Genomic DNA, 22,148 nt, shown 5'->3' with positions numbered 1-22,148 from the left:
TGTAATATCACAGTAGGGGACACCGAAATGGGCTTCACACATTGTACCCATGTGGGGAAACGAACCCGGGTCTTCGGCGAAACAAGCGAACGCTTTAACCACCTCCCTACCTGATGATAGTGTCAAGCATGTGCTTGTTACGCCCCAACTTCTCATACACCAGGTCCTTCAGACTGTCCTCAAATATGTCATGTGACTTGCCGAACATGTTGCTCATAAAGCCCTTCTGCAAAACATAAAACATGTAATTTGTAACATACTTTACGTAAATCAAATCCAAAGTATGTACATCTCTGAAAACAATGTTCCCACAATCACCATGGGTACGTTGTCCACATTTTGGACAGATCCACGGGAAACAAATGACCAATGCATAATCAACATTCTGGTTACATTTATTATCTTCTTATCAACCCATGTGGCATGACCCCATGTGACCCCAAATGACCTACCATATGATATGACACCATTACCCATCCATGAGATGACTCCATATGACCTATCCATGGGATATGACTGTGTAGGACCTATCTGTGTGATATGACCAACCATCTCCAAGCCCCAATGTGATATGACCCTGTATGACCTACCCATGTGATAAGACCCCTTATGACCTACCTGTATATGACCAACCATCCCCCAGCCCGAATGTGATACAACCTGTTTGACCTACCAGTGTCATATGACTGTGTATGGCCTTCCTTTGTGATATGACCGACCATCCCCCAGCCCCAATTTGATACGACCCTCTATGACCTACCCATGTGATAATACCCCTTATGACCTACCCATGTGATAATATCCCTTATGACCTACCATGTGATATGACCCCCTATGACCTACCCATGTGCTGACCTACCCATGTGATATGACCCCCTTGACCTACCCATGTGCTGACCTACCCATGTGATATGATCCCCTATGACCTACCCATGTGATATGACCCCCTATGACCTTCCCATGTGATATGACCCCATATAACATACCCATGTGATATGACTCCCTATGACCTACCCATGTGATGTCTGGTCCACCAGGATGCAGTGAAGGATGAGGCTCCAAGTCCATCAGCCCAAGCTGCATCAAACCCTTGATGGCTGTGCTGTAACCCTGCAGTCAATGGAATCCTGAGTTACTGACTACATTGGCTGTTAATTCCACTGTGTACAAACAGAATGACAGCTGACACTGGAGATTATATATATTATATCATGCATACTCTGCTGCTTCATGTCCATAACACCAGAGTCTGCCGTCTGCCTACTGCCTACTGCTAACTGCCTACTGCCTACACTGTCTTGATGTTTACTTATGTCTGTCGGTATCCTGAAGCAAATACATTTACCGAGTGTGACACAAGGCACACTGTCCTTGCCTCACATACGATGCTCCTGAGAAAATAGTTATGTCATATTATCCCTAGGCACAGTTCCTTTGCCACAAATATACTCTTGAGCACAAATTTACGTAACCGTTATCTCAAATATCATGCTTTTAGAGCACAGTGCCCTTACTTCTCATATCATGCTGAGCACATGCACTATTATCCCCAGCCACAGTGCCTTCACCCCATATTACCTCTTATCTCATGTTCCTCCAAACCCTCATTTGACCGCATGATACCATTACAAGCATAGTTTCATCATATGTGATACCACCTGGGGGACACTTTACATCATACACTTTATCTCATACCTGAAGGTGTACCTGAGCACTTTATCTCATACCTGAAGGTGTACCTGAGCGCTTTATCTCATACCTGAAGGTGTACCTGAGCACTTTATCTCATACCTGAAGGTGTACCTGAGCACTTTATCTCATTCCTGATGGTGTAACTCGTATCTGATACATGGGGCACACTAACCTAATATCTGATACCACATGGGGCCTATTTACCTTATATCTGACACTACCTAGGGCACACTTTACCTCATATCTGATGATACCACCTAGGGTGCACTTAACCTCATATCTGACACTACATGGGGCACACTTTACCTCATATCTGACACTACATGGGGCACACTTTACCTCATATCTGACACTACCTAGTGCACACTTTACCTCATACCTGACACTACATGGGGCACACTTTACCTCATATCTGATACTACCTAGGGTGCACTTAACCTCATATCTGATACTACATGGGGCACACTTTACCTCATATCTGACACTACATGGGGCACACTTTACCTCATATCTGACACTACATGGGGCACACTTTACCTCATATCTGACACTACATGGGGCACACTTTATCTCATATCTGACACTACATGGGGCACACTTTACCTCATATCTGACACTACACGGGGCACACTTTACCTCATATCTGTAACTACATGGGGCACACTTTACCTCATATCTGACACCACATGGGGCACACTTTACCTTATATCTGACACCACATTGGGCACACTTTACCTCATATCTGATACTACCTAGGGCACACTTTACCTTATATCTGACACTACATGGGGCACACTTTACCTCATATCTGATACCACCTAGGGCACACTTTACCTCATATCTGATACCACCTAGGGCACACTTTACCTCATATCTGATACCACATGGGGCACACTTTACCTCAAATCTGACACTACATGGGGCACACTATACCTCATCCCTGATACCACCTAGGGCACACTTTACCTCATATCTGATACCACATGGGGCACACTTTACTCATATCTGATACCACATGGGGCACACTTTACCTCATATCTGACACTACATGGGGCACACTTTACCTTTATATCTGAAACCACATGGGGCACACTTTACCTCATATCTGATACCACCTAGGGCACACTTTACCTCATATCTGATACCACATGGGGCACACTTTACCTCATATCTGATACCACCTAGGGCACACTTTACCTCATATCTGATACCACATGGGGCACACTTTACTCATATCTGATACCACCTAGGGCACACTTTACCTCATATCTAAAACCACCTAGGGCACACTTTACCTCATATCTGACAACACCTAGGGCACACTTTACCTCATATCTGATACCACATGGGGCACACTTTACCTCATATCTGATACCACATGGGGCACACTTTACCTCATATCTGATACGACCTAGGGCACACTTTACCTCATATCAGACACTACACAAGGCACACTTTACCTCATATCGGAAACCACATGGGACACACTTTACCTCATATCTGATACCACATGGGGCACACTTTACTCATATCTGATACCACATGGGGCACACTTTACCTCATATCTGACACCACATGGGGCACACTTTACCTCATATCTGACACCACCTAGGGCACACTTTACCTCATATCTGATACCACACAGGGCACACTTTACTCATATCTGATACCACCTTGGGCACACTTTACCTCATCTCTAAAACCACCTAGGGCACACTTTACCTCATATCTGACAACACCTAGGGCACACTTTACCTCATATCTGATACCACATGGGGCACACTTTACCTCATATCTGACACCACATGGGGCACACTTTACCTCATATCTGACACCACATGGGGCACACTTTACCTTATATCTGACACCACATGGGGCACACTTTACCTCATATCTGACACCACAAGGGGCACACTTTACCTCATATCTGACACCACAAGGGGCACACTTTACCTCATATCTGACACCACAAGGGGCACACTTTACCTCATATCTGACACCACATGGGGCACACTTTACCTTATATCTGACACCACATTGGGCACACTTTACCTCATATCTGACACCACAAGGGGCACACTTTACCTTATATCTGACACCACAAGGGGCACACTTTACCTCATATCCGACACCACATGGGGCACACTTTACCTCATATCAGACACCACCTAGGGCACACTTTACCTCATATCTAAAACCACCTAGGGCACACTTTACCTCATATCTGACACCACATTGGGCACACTTTACCTCATATCTGACACCACATGGGGCACACTTTACCTCACATCTGATACCACATGGGGCACACTTTACCTCATATCTGACACTACATGGGGCACACTTTACCTTATATCTGACACCACCTAGGGCACACTTTACCTTATATCTGACACCACCTAGGGGACACTTTACCTCATATCTGACACCACCTAGGGGACACTTTACTCATATCTGACACCACATTGGGCACACTTTACCTCATATCTAAAACCACCTAGGGCACACTTTACCTCATATCTGACACCACGTAGGGCACACTTTACCTCATATCTGATACTACACAGGGCACACTTTACCTCATATCTGATACCACCTAGGGCACACTTTACCTCATATCTGACACCACCTAGGGCACACTTTACCTCATATCTGACACCACATGGGGCACACTTTACCTCATATCTGACACTACATGGGGCACACTTTACCTTATATCTGACACCACCTAGGGCACACTTTACCTCATATCTGATACAACCTAGGGCACACTTTATCTCATATCTGACACCACCTAGGGCACACTTTACCTCATATCTGATACTACACAGGGCACACTTTACCTTATATCTGATACCACCTAGGGCACACTTTACCTCATATCTGATACCACATGGGGCACACTTTACCTTATATCTGACACCACCTAGGGCACACTTTACCTCATATCTGATACCACCTAGGGCACACTTTACCTTATATCTGATACTACAAAGGGCACACTTTACCTCATATCTGATACCACCTAGGGCACACTTTACCTTATATCTGATACCACCTAGGGCACACTTTACCTCATATCTGATACCACATGGGGCACACTTTACCTTATATCTGACACCACCTAGGGCACACTTTACCTCATATCTGATACCACCTAGGGTGCACTTAACCTCATATCTGATACTACACAGGGCACACTTTACCTCATACCTGACACCACCTAGGGCACACTTTACCTCATATCTGATACTACACAGGGCACACTTTACCTCATACCTGATACCACCTAGGGTGCACTTTACCTCATATCTGACACTACATGGGGCACACTTTACCTCATATCTGACACTACACAGGGCACACTTTACCTGGTATCTGATGGTGCCCCTAAGCACAGTATTGGCAGATTCAATACCATACTTGTTGATGTAGGCTGTAGAGTCTCTGTTGGGGAAGCCCTCCAGGTTGAACCCCGGCATGAAGTGGAGGGGCTCCACTGCCTCCAAGAGGCCTCCCCCGGGTGACACCTCCACCATCTGCAGCAGGGAACACCTCGCCATATGTTTTAAATGTATCAGTGAATGCAGCACTGACAATAAAACTAGAAACTATCACTAAAACATATTACATCACATTAAAACACAATCGTTTTTATACCAAATCGGAATATCTACAAACTTTAAATGTTACTTCTGCAATGATGAATCTGAGATGCTGGAGCATCTCTTCTATGATTGTCATAAAGTTGGAAATTTTACTAATCAATGTCAGTCTTGGTATGAAACACAAATCGATACTTGTGTAGAAGTTACAAAACAGTCTTCTCAACTTGGAGACCTTGACCAGAGCTTTCTACTTTATCACTTATTCATAATTATAAAGAATTACATATATACATGCAAATATAAGGAAACTAACTTGAATATCATTCAGCTGCAGAAAATGATAAAACAAATTTATAATATTTAAAAATTCATACATGAGTAGATAACACATCATTTCAAATGAAATGGACATTATTGCTGCATTTTTAGAAACTTTGTGTTTCTTTTGGCGGTGATTAGTTTAGGAATATAAAATATATAATAATATTATAATAATATTTAGATAAAGATCTGAGGACATCCCCTTATGTGTCACGTCAGAACGACCTTTCATCCGACCAATCAAAGCGTCGCTTACCAGATGAAGAAAGTGACAGTCAGAATGTGTTTTCTGATCATGCAACCTTGAAAACGTTAACACAGGGAATTCCGAACGACAGTACGACTGATTCCGCCAAAATTATTGTGTATCTCTCGCTTCCGTTGGATAGACATTTGAACAGAGGAGGTCCTTCTGACGTGACCCCTAATGGGATGTCCTCAGATATTTGTTTAGCGGCAGCGAAAACTTAGAACTGACTTTAATGAGATTGGATATTAAATTTAGAAATAAATGTAATGTAAATTGGTGAATATAGCTGTAAATGGCCACTGCGGCAGACCTGTCTCCGAGTGCAGCATGACATGGGTGTGTCCTTTTTTTTTCAGATAAATAGTCACGATATACATGTAGCCCACACAGCCCCACTTGACCAGGGGGTGGTGGGACATTTTCAATCATTGGAAAAGTAGGCGATATCATACAGTATAAAAAAGATAAGATAAGATAGGTAAGACGGATGAGAAAGTGGAAAGGAGAGAAGGTCCTTGACTCCAGATGCACCATTTGTCTCATGCATTAGCGTGTACAGTTTGGAAATCTCATGCAGCATATCGTGATAAGAATAAAGACTCTCTGTGGTAACACTTTACTGATTGTTAGTTTTGTCAAAAAACAATAGACATTGGAAACATCTCTTCTTAATGTACATATTTCTCTATACGTTTCTATGGTTCACCTTTCTTTTGGTGGTTAACATACAATATCTAATATCTCTGAATATAATATCTAATATTTCTCAGTAAAAAATCTATCATTTCTAACCGTAATATCTAATATTTCTAAAAACAATCGTTAAGAATTAACATGGTGGTTTTTTACACACTGGTGATGTAAACTGGCACTTATTATTTTAGGTAGACGAGTGAGTGAGTGAGTTGGGTTTAACGCCACTTTTAACATTATTTTAGTTATATCACAACGTGTCAGCTTAATGTGGGAGGAAAGCCCGAAGAGATGCAGGTCTCAGACGTTTACTACTTCGGTGAAACCAACGAGCACGGGTATGGTGCTGACAAACCTAGAAACATAATCAGGGCGAACCAGGATTCGAACCCACAATCATAGGTTTCTGGCGTGCCCATGGGACGCAATTCTGCACAGCGAATCACGGCGCCTTAGACGACTGGGCCACCCGTGACCCCTTCAAAAGATGAAGGGAGGGGGTCTTGGATCAGACCCATCAATTAAGGCTACATGTTTTACTGCAAGCAAGACGTAAACATTCCTACCTGTTTGTTTTTGAGATATTTGGCCCCTGCGAGACAGTTCATCAAAACACCCCTTGGGAACCAACTGCAACAGTGAGACAATTTTCATTGACAAAGGAATCATTTTTAAATACTCTGTTGCCCGTAGCTAAGTTGAACATTTTCAACCCTTTTCCAGGTTTACTCTCATGATAAGCATTAGGTATTGGGGGACTATTATCCCCAAGACTCCCCAAGGGGAACACTGTCAGCTGCCAGAATCTGCCAGTGTAACTTTGGAGGTGGTGACACTGGCTCTATGCTCGATGTATGGCAACAGTCCCATAGTGGCAACAGTGACAACAGTCCCATGGTCGCAACAGTGACAACAGTCCCATAGTGGCAACAGTGACAACAGTCCCATAGTGGCAACAGTGACAACAGTCCCATAGTGGCAACAGTCCCATAGTGGCAACAGTGACAACAGTCCCATATTGGCAACAGTGACAACAGTCCCATAGTGGCAACAGTGACAACAGTCCCATAGTGGCAACAGTGACAACAGTCCCATAGTGGCAACAGTGCCAGCAGTCCCATAGTGGCAACAGTGACAACAGTCCCATAGTGGCAACAGTGACAACAGTCCCATATTGACAACAGTGCCAACAGTCCCATTGTAGCAACAGTCCCATGGTCGCAACAGTGACAACTGTTACAGTCCCATAGTGGCAACAGTCCCACGGTGGCAACAGTGACAACAGTCCCATAGTGGCAACAGTCCCATGGTGGCAACAGTGACAACTGTTACAGTCCCATAGTGGCAACAGTCACATGGTGGCAACAGTGACAACAGTCCCATAGTGGCAACAGTCCCATGGTGGCAACAGTGACAACAGTCCCATAGTGGCAACAGTGACAACAGTCCCATAGTGGCAACAGTGACAACAGTCCCATAGTGGCAACAGTCCCATGGTGGCAACAGTGCCAGCAGTCCCATAGTGGCAACAGTGACAACAGTCCCATAGTGGCAACAGTGACAACAGTCCCATAGTGGCAACAGTGACAACAGTCCCATAGTGGCAACAGTGACAACAGTCCCATAGTGGCAACAGTCCCATGGTGGCAACAGTGCCAGCAGTCCCATAGTGGCAACAGTGACAACAGTCCCATAGTGGCAACAGTCCCATGGTGGCAACAGTGCCAGCAGTCCCATAGTGGCAACAGTGACAACAGTCCCATAGTGGCAACAGTCCCATGGTGGCAACAGTGCCAGCAGTCCCATAGTGACAACATTCATAGTGCATGTCATTCTATCCCAATTGCGTAGATCGATGCTCATGATGTCAATCACTGGATGTTTGGTCCAGACTCGATTATTACAGACCGCTGACCTATGGCTGGAATATTGCTGAGTGCGCCGTTAAACAACAAACAAACAAACAATTGAAAGATTGAAGGAAAATCAAATAATTAATGTATTGTGACCTTATTTACAAATATTTCACCTTTAGACTTTGCATTTCATTACTCAAAATTGTTGACTGAATTTAGTTTCCTTGCACATTTTAGTTATTTCCTCTGAAACATACTAGGATAACTTTTCTTATTTTGGGGGGAGCAAAAAACTAGACTTTCTATATGTCTGATACTTACCTGAATTTATAGTGAAGGGGTGTGTCCGAATATTCAGGGGCAGGTAACCCCCCACACCAGGAAACATAGGACGTGATCTGCACAACAGTAATTGGGAACACCCTCAATACAGACATTTTTCAAGAGTTGGCAATTAAATATAAACTCATCCACAAAATGCCTCAAACAAAACATACACTGAAGAATGGAAAAGAATATTGAAAGTGCTTCTAATTGGTTTTTCATTTTTAAAAATATTTTTTTACTTTTAAACACTGTTGCTTACAGGTATATTCAAACGGAACTGAATTACATATGCAGAGAAATCGTTAGCTATCCTTTCAGGAAAGTGTGGCTCTTTAACGTGATCTGTTTGATGTGGGAAGACAGTATGATCACAATGTAATATTCTGCAAACATCAAAAAACATAATGAAGTAAAAGATGCTGTATCTGACCTTTCCTCCATCGTTCCGGACCTCATCAAAGCACTGCATTGCCATCATGTGGTCAATGCCAGGGTCGACACCGATCTCGTTCATGATGGTCACACCTGCATCCACGGCACTGAAACACATGGCCCTCTCGATGTCGGTGAAGGTGAGGTGAGGTGAGGTGAGGTGAGGTGAGGTGAGGTGAGGTGAAATGGGGTTTAACGTCACGTCCAAGATTATTGCACTTATATAGCGACGTACATGTACGTGTGTGTGTGTTTGTGTGGCTGCTTGTACTAGTCCGGACTGATGCCGATTTATAGTGCTAGCTCACTGAGATACCATGCCGCAGTTTAACATGAATATCCCACTCAGAAACAGTATACTGACTCCGAGCCGACCAGTCCTTGTTTTAGCCCCTTAATGCCTAGCGCCAGACAGGGTAACAAGAAGTACCATCTTTTAACGTCTTTTGGTATGACACGGCTGGGGATCGAACCCCGGACCATCCGCTCTCTGGGCGGACGCTCTACCACTAGACCACAGAGGCGGTCTCGTCAGTTACTCTGCAGTGACCACCATATTCCAGCTACTTCAACTGCCTACACATAATCAGTCTCATCATTTCTGTTTATTCTGACTATTGTCCAGGCCATTATATCTCCACTCTATTACAACAAGCATAAAATACTAATATCCCCGGCCAATACCCCCATTTTCAGTCAAAGTCAAAGTTGTTGCCATGGAAACTAAAAAAAATAATTATGAAATATCCCAAATTATCAAAAGGGGGAATTGGGAACCTATTCTACACGGAATTCCCACAGGGAGACAAGCATGGGGAATTGAGATCCTATTCTAACCAGAATTCCTACAGGGAGACAAGCATGGGGAATTGAGATCCTATTCTACCAGGAATTCCCAAAGGGAGACAAGCATGGGGAATTGAGATCCTATTCTACCCAGAATTCCCAAAGGGAGACAAGCCTGGGGAATTGAGATCCCATTCTACACCAAATTCCCACAGGGCGACAAGCATGGGGATTTGAGAACCTATTCTACACAGAATTCCCACAGTGAGACAAGCATGGGGAATTGAGAACCTATTCTACACAGAATTCCCAAAAGGAGACAAGCATGGGGAATTGAGAACCTATTCTACACAGAATTCCCACAGTGAGACAAGCATGGGGAATTGAGAACCTATTCTAACCAGAATTCCCACAGGGAGACAAGCATGGGGAATTGAGATCCTTTTCTTACCAGAATTCCCACAGGGAGACAAGCATGGGGATTTGAGAACCTATTCTACACAGAATTCCCACAGTGAGACAAGCATGGGGAATTGAGAACCTATTCTAACCAGAATTCCCAAAAGGAGACAAGCATGGGGAATTGAGATCCTTTTCTAACCAGAATTCCAACAGGGAGACAAGCATGGGGAATTGAGAACCTATTCTAACCAGAATTCACAAAGGCCGACAAGCATGGGGAATTGAGAATCTATTCTACACGGAATTCCCACAGGGAGACAAGCATGGGGAATTGAGATCCTATTCTAACCAGAATTCCTACAGGGAGAGAAGCATGGGGAATTGAGAACCTATTCTACCAGGAATTCCCACAGGGAGAGAAGCATGGGGAATTGAGAACCTATTCTACCCAGAATTCCCACAGGGAGACAAGCATGGGGAATTGAGAACCTATTCTACCCAGAATTCCCACAGGGAGACAAGCATGGGGAATTGAGAACCTATCAGCTGGATACTACATGTATCATAACTAGTTAACATGTAGAGAATCCTTAAAACAAAAATAATTGTGATATGATATACAAGCAAGCTTCCTCAAATAAATGAATTCCTTGATATTAAAGTAAGCTGGAATTATATGTACTCCTGATCTGCATCCATCAATTTAACATCAACACAGTGAGTGACTGTTTAGAAAAGTCCAGTCACATACAAGAGACTATCTGGGCCAAGCACACCAAGCACACAGCAATAGCTACAAGCAGTCACAATACTAAAGTCATGATTTTATCTTTCTCCGGGACATTATTTTTGTATAAGTTGGATAACAAATCCGCTGACACTATTTCCTTCAAAATTGGAAAAAAATAATAATCCAAGGTTTACACATATTTTTCCCACCTACATGTCAAACATGCAAAATCAGTTTGAGATTACGGTTTTATTAAACATCATCTCTAAAACTGGTGATGCTCAAATTGTAGAGTTATGTCCCTTTTCTTGATGCACAAGAGAAAAGAAAAAAAATTCCAGCAGACGGTGCTACAGATGGTGAATTATTTTTTTTTCTTCTTCTTCACCCCACACTGCCACACCCCAATAATAATATGTAAAAGCATTCTGTGATCCAGTTTACAAAAAGAAGAAGCTGATGTCAGCTATTTTCATTTGCTCCTCCGACTTCAAACCTTGACAAAAAATATCTGTAATCCAACAATTAAAAAAATAATGTCCTGCTAATTGTGGACAGACATATACCTTTGATGGAGGTTCTGCATGGCTGGGGACACGTAGCTGGCTGTCACCATGTTCCGTTTGTGGTCAATACACAGCTTGGCAATGTCGGGGTGGAGCGCATACGGCAACAAGCTAAAAATGTCAAACTTCACTCAGAAACATCAAATACATGAAAAAATTTAAGAAATAAATGATGAGTGGGAGCTGCTTATCATACCGGTACAATTAAACCCTGGGAAATCATACCATTGAGGGCTCCATATGTCCACATCGTGTGAACTCACATGACAACCACACCCTTTTTATGCACCTGATAACCACCTGACAACCGCACCCTTTTTATGCACCTGATAACCATCCGATAACCGCACCCTTTTGATGCACCTGATTACCACCTGACAACCACACCCTTTTTATGCACCTGATAACCACCTGACAACCACACCCTTTTTATGCACCTGATAACCACCTGACAACCACACCCTTTTTTATGCACCTGATAACCATCTGACAACCACACCCTTTTTATGCACCTGATAACCACCTGACAAACGCACCATGTTTATGCACCTGATAACCACCTGACAAACGCACCATGTTTATGCACCTGATAACCACCTGACAACCACACCCTTTTTATGCACCTGATAACCACCTGACAACCACACCCTTTTTATGCACCTGATAACCACCTGACAAACGCACCATGTTTATGCACCTGATAACCACCTGACAACCACACCCTTTTTATGCACCTGATAACCACCTGACAACCACACCCTTTTTTATGCACCTGATAACCATCTGACAACCACACCCTTTTTATGCACCTGATAACCACCTGACAAACGCACCATGTTTATGCACCTGATAACCACCTGACAAACGCACCATGTTTATGCACCTGATAACCACCTGACAACCACACCCTTTTTATGCACCTGATAACCACCTGACAACCACACCCTTTTTATGCACCTGATAACCACCTGACAAACGCACCATGTTTATGCACCTGATAACCACCTGACAACCACATCCTTTTTATGCACCTGATAACCACCTGACAACCACACCCTTTTTTATGCACCTGATAACCACACCCTTTTTATGCACCTGATAACCACCTGACAAACGCACCATGTTTATGCACCTGATAACCACCTGACAACCGCACCCTTTTTATGCACCTGATAACCACCTGACAACCACACCCTTTTAATGCACCTCATAACCACCTGACAACCGCACCCTTTTTATGCACCTGATAACCACCTGACAACCATGACATGATTACGCACCTGACGACCAAGTCATGTTCAGGGATAAGGCGTTGCAGGTCCTCCTGACTCCGCTGTACGTCCATCAACAAACAGTCCGCCGCCGGACATTTCTGACTGATGGCGTCAAGCTCCTCGCTGTATTGGGATGCCACAGTGACGTGTGTGGAGTTGTCGCGTAACAGGTAGTCTACCGCCGGGCCAGCAACGTAGCCTGCACCAAGAACCAGCACCCGTTTCTCAATGCCACTGGAGGTCCGCTGGGCCTTGTGACCTGCCCTGGACACCAGAAACAACAATCAACAGGTCATTAACAACATTCTGGAAAACAACACTCAAAGCACAGCCAAACAGAGCAATGGGAGACAGATTATGAAATAAATCTACTTACAAATTTCAACAAGATGACTAAATTAGCAGTATTCTTTCTCAGTTTATACATTACAGTACAATGAGGTGTATGCCAAACACCTTTTAACCGTTCAGCATTCGGAGAAAATTGGCATAATTATGGACAATTATTAGCTGACCTTACAAGGCTCAATGACTTTTTACTGGAGACAGGTTTGGCTAAAGTTCCCACATTTTTTACCTATTGTTTCATCTTAATCTAAACTATTATTAGGATTACAGAACATAAATATTTAAAGCATATTACACAAAGCAACACAGCCATCACGCAGCCAAGCTACACCATGCTGGAGGTGAACAACACATCTCATGATGTCGCCTCACACAATCTTCACAGAAACAAGAAGATTTTACTGCATCAATTATTTCACATATCATCTCACAAACATAAAGATCAGATGCCCAATTACTGTAAATCTTGAAATTAACGCGAGTGTGAATCAAATGCGAAAAATGGTCTTTGCTTGTATTTTTAAACATCGCATTTATATCAACAATAAGACATTTTGGATAGCAAAATTACCAACTTAGACATACGCTGATGTATTCCACACCACTGTTTCGCACGATATAAAGTATATAAACAATGTCATTCAAACACTAATTACGTCCTGTGAATTGTCACTGTTGGGGTCAAGACAAGAGTTCTACTCACTCATGTCATCACTGATCACACCTGCAAGTCCAGACAGACGCCACCCTTTGTTCTTTGCGACTGCGTCAAAGGCCGACACGAGCCAGCACGCATGTATTGTTTTTCCGGAAGTACTTTACTCAGTGCTAATAAGCGGGGCTATTTGGTGTGTGATTGGATTAATGTAAGGTTGGATTAAGGTGAGGATTCTAAACCTGACTGAGGACATCTTTAGATAGAAATCCACTAACGCTTGAGAGGTTGGGTGTCGCATTCATATTGAGTTGCTTTTTGGCTAGGGTCCAGTGGTCGCATTCTTTTGGAGACGCATTAATTTCACGATTTACAGTATTTAGTGAGTCTAAGTCAGAAATATTCCAGCTATATCATGGCCTACAAAAGAAGTGAGGGTCATATTTCTATAGTTAACCGTTACTGCTTCCGAATCTCCACATGGGGACAGGCATGGGATACTGGGGACCTTTTCTGCCCCAAAATCACCACGGGGAAACAAGCATGGGATACTGGGGACCTTTTCTGCCCCAAAATCACCACGGGGAGACAAGCATGGGATACTGGGGACCTTTTCTGCCCCAAAATCACCACGGGGAGACAAGCATGGGATACTGGGGACCTTTTCTGCCCCAAAATCACCACGGGGAGACAAGCATGGGATACTGGGGACCTTTTCTGCCCCAAAATCACCACGGGGAGACAAGCATGGGATACTGGGGACCTTTTCTGCCCCAAAATCACCATGGGGAGACAAGCATTGGATACTGGGGACCTTTTCTGCCCCAAAATCACCATGGGGAGACAAGCATTGGATACTGGGGACCTTTTCTGCCCCAAAATCACCACGGGGAGACAAGCATGGGATACTGGGGACCTTTTCTGCCCCAAAATCACCATGGGGAGACAAGCATTGGATACTGGGGACCTTTTCTGCCCCAAAATCACCACGGGGAGACAAGCATGGGATACTGGGGACCTCTTCTGCCCCAAAATCACCACGGGGAGACAAGCATGGGATACTGGGGACCTTTTCTATATTCTCACACAAATAACTGGTTCCAGGATAAGAACATTTCAAACTTACTTAATTATCAACAAGATTGTGTAATGTACACAGGGATGCTGACAGTGGAAACAAGAAATTATAATACTTGTGTCAAATGTGTCAAGCAAGGTTAAGAAAGTGAAATGCACTTCACATACATCTTAATATTTTGAAGTTAAATTTACTTTGTTTGCTTTAGTAGACCTACAGATACAGAATCTCACACGTTAGTACTACAACCAATAATAAGAGACTAGCGCTACTAACGTAGGAGTACTGAATCGAAAAATACTCTGATAGGAAAAAATGAATTAAGCACACATCTAAATATGTAGGGCAGGGTAATGATCACAGCCAAGACAACCTAAGTTAGGCAGTTTTTATTAACATTACTTTGTCTACAGACCCAAAATGAAAATCTTTACAAATGTGGAATAGATATTTTTTAGGCGTCTCATTTTCTTCCTGTCAAGTATGTTAAGTTGAAAATGAAAACCCTTAGAATTTTCACTGGACAAAAATACCACTTCTTCATCTTTTTCTTTAATTTCTTCCACCCAACTTTTGAGCAATTATTTGATGTGATTGAGTATGGTTTTCCCACTTTTAGCAATATTCTAGCTACATCATGGCGGGGGACACCAGAAATGGGCTTCACACATAGTAGTCCTGTCAGGAATCAAACCCGGGTCTTCAGCATGACGAGAAAACACAAGGCTACCTGACCGCCCAATAATTTGAAGAGAAATGTTTTAGTTGTATTTTGCCTATGGTATGAGGAAAATAATCAACAAACCAAGTAACAAAATGCCATGTGCACAAAACAAAACAATATGGAAATAACAAAGGGAAATAGGAAGAGAGTGATTTATCTCTGAATGAAATCAGTTACCAGCACAGTGAGCAGCAGTTGTATTTGATACACTGAGAAATTAGTCACGGGTTTGAAGTAGATCTGGCTGAAGAAAGCGTGGTGTGCCTATGACTGCGTGTGCGTATAATGAGGTGGATCACATAAAATGTACGGCAGACTATGGCCCTTGAAATGACAAAGAACTGGTCTTACCTCCTCTTGTCCCTACAAATAACATGGAACTAAGTGGTCAGACACGGACGACCTTGTTGAACATGTCCAAAACATGGTTACTGTTCCAGAGATCGAGAGAAAGAGTTAGTTTGGCTTAATGCAGTTTCAACATTGTTTCCGTTATACAGAGTGAGTGAGGGATTTTAGTAGGATTTGGTTAATGAGTGAAATGGGCTTTGATCTTGACACTGTGAATAATTCAAATAACAATTAACATTCTGTAACCATCTTTTTATGACTAACATCCCGTTTGCATCCCATAAGGCACCAGCTGCCCCCTGCCCTATTCCACACAATGAATGCCTGTCAGGGATTAACCCCGAGTGGACAACTGAAGACATTTTCAGTGTTGTTCCCAATAAGATATAAGTCAATCTCATTAAAATCAGATCTTAGTTCTCGCTACCGCTAAACAAAGATCTGAGGACATCCTATTTCGGGTCACGTCAGACCGACCTTGCGCAAACTTTAACCGACAAATGGAATGACCAATCAGAAGGCAGCTTTCTCGTGCTTTACGGCACTAATTTCAAATTGGCGACTACGCTTCGAAACATATTCTGACAAATCCTCGTTTACAAATTTGAAACCTGAACAAAAGAACATTCTGGAATGGCTAATAGATGGTCTAGATTGTATGGATTCAGTCGTTAAACCCGTAACTATCGTTCGGAATTAAAAGTTTTTGGGGTTGCATGATTAGAAATCACATTCCAACTGTCACTTTCATAATCTGGTAAGCGACGCTCTAATTGGTCAGATGAAAGGTCGTTCTGACGTGACCCCTAATGGGATGTCCTCAGATCTTTGTTTCTCTAAGGGTGAACGGCAACAGGTTGCAGTTGAGTATTATCAGATAATCATGGCACATCCGGCACCACCAACACTCTTTACCACTGTTGGTGCAAGAACACATTTGCATTTGTCTTCCATTTCCTATGTGTATTTTGAAAATAGCATTGGCCAATCATCTGACGGAGAATAATAGACATACTCTCTGTTGTTAAAGATTATTGCTGAGACCTCTAAGTTTGGTTTTAATATAAAGCTAGGCACATACCCTCATTGGTTTATTCAGACCACTGACCATGATACACTAGATTTTGAGTACATAGCACTTCTTACATAGACTGGTTCCTGGCAGTATTTGCACTGCATCACTTTTATGATGAAAATATTATTTCTTTTTGCAATCATTTCCCTTGAGATTTTACTATTACTTAACTCCCTGTGTCTTCAATCATGGCACAAAATAAATAAATGGTCTTGGTTTGTTTCCCACAATAAACACAGAAATAGAGCTCTGATATGAAACAACTGGAAAAAAGATGCTGCACATATAGCATTGCCATGGTGACACACACAAGACAATATTCGATACCACTTACTTAGCTTTTTGTCGGAGAACATCTATGTATTCATAATTTGGGGCAAGAGATCCATTGGAAGCTATCACTGCCTAGAAAGACACAAGAAAACAGAGAACATTTATTCAAGAAGTGATCATATTATGACAAATTAAACGAATGTTTTAACCGCTATTGAATCAGATGTCATTTTAACATATTGATCATTTTGATTATCTGAACATCATCTTGACTGATTAGAGTAGCCTCCGTTGTTTGACACTTGGCAAGTGCTACCCCAGGTACATCACGGCAGGGTTGGTTGGTTGGTTGGTTGGTTTGTTGATTAGCGCCGCACTCAGCAATATTCCAGCTATATGACGGTAGTCTGTAAATAATCGAGTCTGGACCAGGCAATCCAGTGATTAATATCATGAGCATCGATCCACGCAATTGGGATCGATGACATGCTTCAACCAAGTTAGCCAGTCTGACCACCCGATCCCGTTAGTTGCCTCTTACGACAAGCATAGTCGCCTATTACGGCGAGCATGGGTTGCTGAAGACCTATTCTACCCCGGATCTTCATCACGGCATATTCCAGCTATATGACGGCGGTCTCTAAATAATTGAGTCTGGACCAGACAATCCAGTGACTGACATCATGAGCATCGATCTAGGCAATTGGGATATGATAACATGCATCAACCTGACAACCTGATCCCATTAGTCGCCTCTTAAGACAAGCTGGGTTGCTGAAGACAAATTCTAACCCGGATCTTCAAAGGTCGTGTCAGTGAGTGAGTGAAGGTTGCTTTATGCCAGACTCAGCAATATTCTAGCTCCATCATGGTGGCCTGTAAGTAACCTTGGTTACCATGCATCATCCAAGTCAGCGAGCCTGACCACCCGATCCCGTTAGTCGCCTTTTACGACAAGCATAGTCGCCTTTTACGGCAAGCATAGTCGCCTTTTACGGCAAGCATAGTCGCCTTTTACGGCAAGCATAGTCGCCTTTTACGGCAAGCATAGTCACCTTTTACGGCAAGCATAGTCGCCTTTTACGGCAAGCATAGTCGCCTTTTACGGCAAGCATAGTCATCTTTTACGGCAAGCATAGTCGCCTTTTACGGCAAGCATAGTCGCCTTTTACGGCAAGCATAGTCGCCTTTTACGGCAAGCATAGTCGCCTTTTACGGCAAGCATAGTCACCTTTTACGGCAAGCATAGTCGCCTTTTACGGCAAGCATAGTCGCCTTTTACGGCAAGCATAGTCATCTTTTACGGCAAGCATGGGATGCTGAAGACCTGTTCTACCCCGGAATCTTCACGGGTCATCAGGGCCCTGTAAAGTCATGACATGGTGTAGCCTACTGTATAATTACAGAATTACTTTAGAGCCTGGAATGATTCAATGATCATGGGGACAGTGGTCATGCTTGATGGATGAAATGACAGACACCCATAACTGCTCTTGATGCGCTGTAGGTACAATGACTATTATTGTACGTCCCTCTGGACGCAGCATATTCTTTTTCTGTGCCCAATCTCAACATTTGTGCGTTCTGGACGCGCAATTGTGCGTTCTGGACGCGCAAGTGTGCGTCGCGTAAAACCTTCTAATCAACTGTTTCCACCCAACTTACATTTCTGACCACAGGAGAACAGTCATACTCTTCGAAGGAATGTTTGGCTTCAGATTTCAACTGCAAAATGAGAGGTTAATCGTTAATGTTGAGGTCAAGTCTCAAAAAGTACAGCCACCAATATACAAGTAAACACATCATTGTGAGAGTAGTGTGAACATGAGATTCAGGATTACACAGACAAGACTCATTTAAAGAGTTCAGTTTGCAGGAGGGCCTGGATTACTGATCACTGATTTCTGACTCATAGGCAAGGCGTTAGGGCTGGGACGGGTCGGGTGGGTCCTGAGTAGGACCCGGGTACCCACAGGACTACCCAGACCCATGGTTAGTCACATGATAAAGATTTGTAATGACAAAAAGTATCTAAAACTCTATGGTTACACTATAAGTCACTAATGATCCCATTTCTTTCTGACAATGCACCCACTCCTGACTTTTATATGTTTGATATGATAAAACTTCATGCAGTAAACTTCAGCGTATGCATGACCAGATCAATTTACACGCGTATCTAAATACAATTTGCCAGGGCTACGGTCAAACTTTTCCAAATCGGACAGTTTGTACCGATCTCTTAATGTCTACAGCAGGAACTCGGGTAAGGTCGGGTAATAGGGTGGTCAGTACCTGGGTAGTGACTCGTCCCAGCCCTACAAGGAGTACATGTTTCCTAGCTTATATACCGTATTCGACATAGTAAGCGCCCAGGGCGCTCTCAAAATTAGAAATAGGGGGCTCTTATTAGAATATTATTTTGGTGGAAAACAACAGGGTTAAAAGATCGTAAATTTCGTGGTTTATGCTGACAGCCTGAAATGTTTATATACGACAAATGTTTTTTTCCAGAATCTAATTTCCCACAATTAAGGATGCATATAACACACGTATTATACACGAATAAATAAGTCTTGTGTATATTGATCAATCGGAAGGGGTGCTAATTGGGATTGTTCACTAACCAATATATTAGCAAATATCGGATACGGTAATATACGTAACTAATTACTAATGTTATGGCATTGTAGAGATAACCTGTATTTCACTTGACTTTTGAATGGACTTCAGTTTGGAATGGAGATATGATATACTGGAAAATGAGAGACGAAGGTGACCAGGTCACATGACCCATGCATATTCTAATCAATCCGGACACCGAGATCTGTGTGAAGCTCACCATGTCTTTAACGTAGGGCAACAAGAGGCTCCCAAAGAAGTCGGTGGCCTCGCGTGGGATCTGGGCAGGCATGTTGTCGATTGAGCAGATCAGGACACCATCACCAGCGAAACTAGAAAAGCAGACGACAAGCGTGTACCTCATGTGAATGAACTCACTCATGGGAAAAAATTCAATATATAGAGAATCTCACCCGAGTGACTTTGATATAAAAAACATCAACACAAGCCAAGGCTTGCAGAGGAGTGTTAATTGTTATCGACGAGTGTTGATATATTCGATATAAAAAGACACCAGGGTGAGATTCTAATTATCAAACAAAATCCTTCTTCCAACCTTTTCAGTTTGTACACTGTAATAACCAGTGTCTTTGGATGTAAAAAGAACTGGAACCAGCCTTAGTGGCAGGGATTGGTGTTGACTGTGACGTGATGGTAACTGATGACATCACAATGGCTTGCAATGCAGAATCTCACCCAAGCAGTATCTCCTGCGGAAGCCTGTTTTGGATGATCTAATGAATGGTATAGAAGCATGTGATGTTAGGATGGTACAGCCCTCTTATCATCAAGCTGCACATCCTCCTTAAGTTTCATGCTAGGGCCATCAGCTGATTAATAGAAGAAAGTTATTGAGGTGAGGTGAGGTAAAATGGGGTTTAACGTCGCGTCCAAGATTATTGCACTTATATAGCAACGTGCATGCACGTGTGTGTGTGTGTTTGTGTGTGTGGCTGCTTGTGCTAGTCCGGACTGATGCCGATTTATAGTGCTAGTTCACTGAGATACCATGCCGCAGTTTAACATGAATACCCCACTCAGACACAGTATACTGACTCCGAGCCGACCAGTCCTTGTTTTAGCCCCTTAATGCCGAGCGCCAGACAGGGTAACAACAAGTACCATCTTTTAACGTCTTTTGGTATGATGCAGTCTGGGATTGAACCCCGGACCTTCTGCTCTCCGGGCAGACGCTCTACCACTAGACCACGGAGGCGGTCAGAAAGTTAATGAAGTTACAGTCAGAGGAATGTCTAGATGGACAGGCCATGCCATAAGCCCAAATGGACCCAGTCCTGGTGCGCTACAGATTCAAGGCAGTGTCAACTTGCTGGAGTACGGTCGTTGTTGGCGGGTATGGAAACATTATCTCATAGTTATTGTTTTTGCACAATACCAGTATGATATCCCCATGGCGATACAACAGTACAAAGATATCTACCTCTCTGTCTCCATGTTCTGTTCAGCATCGTACAAACAGAACGGGGAGTCAATGGTTGTGCACTCTTTCATGAACTCGATGGAGCCGCCAGGGTCGGCGGAGATATCACAGAGGGCCACGAGCCGATGGGGGAGTTGAGGGCATCCCGCACTCGACGCGATCCACGGGGATTCCTGCGGTCGTAGAAGCACCTTGGCGTCTGGGATGGACAGGAGACGAGGGGCATTCGGTGCCCAGTATATGCCATTGATGATACAGGAAGCATACGGCGCCACCTGGTGAGGATGGGAGCGAGTGTGTGAGTTAGATTTTATGCCTCTTTAGCAATATACCAATAACTATGATGCCAGTTGACAAATACAATGGGCTTTACAAAATGTGCCTTCGAATAACACATCGTTCCGAAATAAATTATGTAAAAGGTTTAATAAAATTCAATTTAAGAACTCTTGAGTCATAATTTCCTAGAGCTGAAAAGGGGTTGAGAAAATGCTGCGAGAGATAAAAATGGAATGGGGACGATTGTTTGAAAAAATATATGCTGTAGGATCTGTAAGAGGCAAATGGTGCCCATGTTGGGAATCAAACCTAGTGTGACAAGCTAATGCTTGAACCATGTCCACAACACCACCCCCAGAAGAGAC

At 43.2% G+C, this 22,148-nt stretch overlaps 1 protein-coding gene across 2 annotated transcripts in view; it reads right to left on the bottom strand.

The window, feature by feature from the left end:
* LOC124145923 (alpha-aminoadipic semialdehyde synthase, mitochondrial-like) overlaps positions 1 to 22,148 on the bottom strand; it is a 40,317-nt gene that overhangs the window by 3,455 nt on the left and 14,714 nt on the right. Inside the window, exons 8-20 of one of the 2 annotated variants that reach the window (XM_048383167.1) lie at positions 21,505 to 21,779; positions 20,284 to 20,395; positions 19,107 to 19,166; positions 17,503 to 17,573; positions 16,094 to 16,105; positions 12,944 to 13,201; positions 11,664 to 11,774; positions 9,178 to 9,286; positions 8,742 to 8,818; positions 7,131 to 7,194; positions 5,064 to 5,231; positions 1,015 to 1,110; positions 111 to 226 (exon numbers count right to left, since the gene is read on the bottom strand). In XM_048383167.1, coding sequence (XP_048239124.1) covers positions 111 to 226; positions 1,015 to 1,110; positions 5,064 to 5,231; positions 7,131 to 7,194; positions 8,742 to 8,818; positions 9,178 to 9,286; positions 11,664 to 11,774; positions 12,944 to 13,201; positions 16,094 to 16,105; positions 17,503 to 17,573; positions 19,107 to 19,166; positions 20,284 to 20,395; positions 21,505 to 21,779 — 1,529 coding nt within the window. The remainder of the gene's footprint in view (positions 1 to 110; positions 227 to 1,014; positions 1,111 to 5,063; positions 5,232 to 7,130; positions 7,195 to 8,741; positions 8,819 to 9,177; positions 9,287 to 11,663; positions 11,775 to 12,943; positions 13,202 to 16,093; positions 16,106 to 17,502; positions 17,574 to 19,106; positions 19,167 to 20,283; positions 20,396 to 21,504; positions 21,780 to 22,148) is intronic. The other variant, XM_048383168.1, reaches the window with a different exon arrangement.

This window comes from Haliotis rufescens, unplaced genomic scaffold, assembly GCF_023055435.1.
Source record: "Haliotis rufescens isolate VD_foot unplaced genomic scaffold, xgHalRufe1.0.p SCAF_45, whole genome shotgun sequence".
Lineage (NCBI taxonomy): Eukaryota > Metazoa > Mollusca > Gastropoda > Lepetellida > Haliotidae > Haliotis > Haliotis rufescens.
This window is presented reverse-complemented; position numbering and strand designations above follow the sequence as displayed.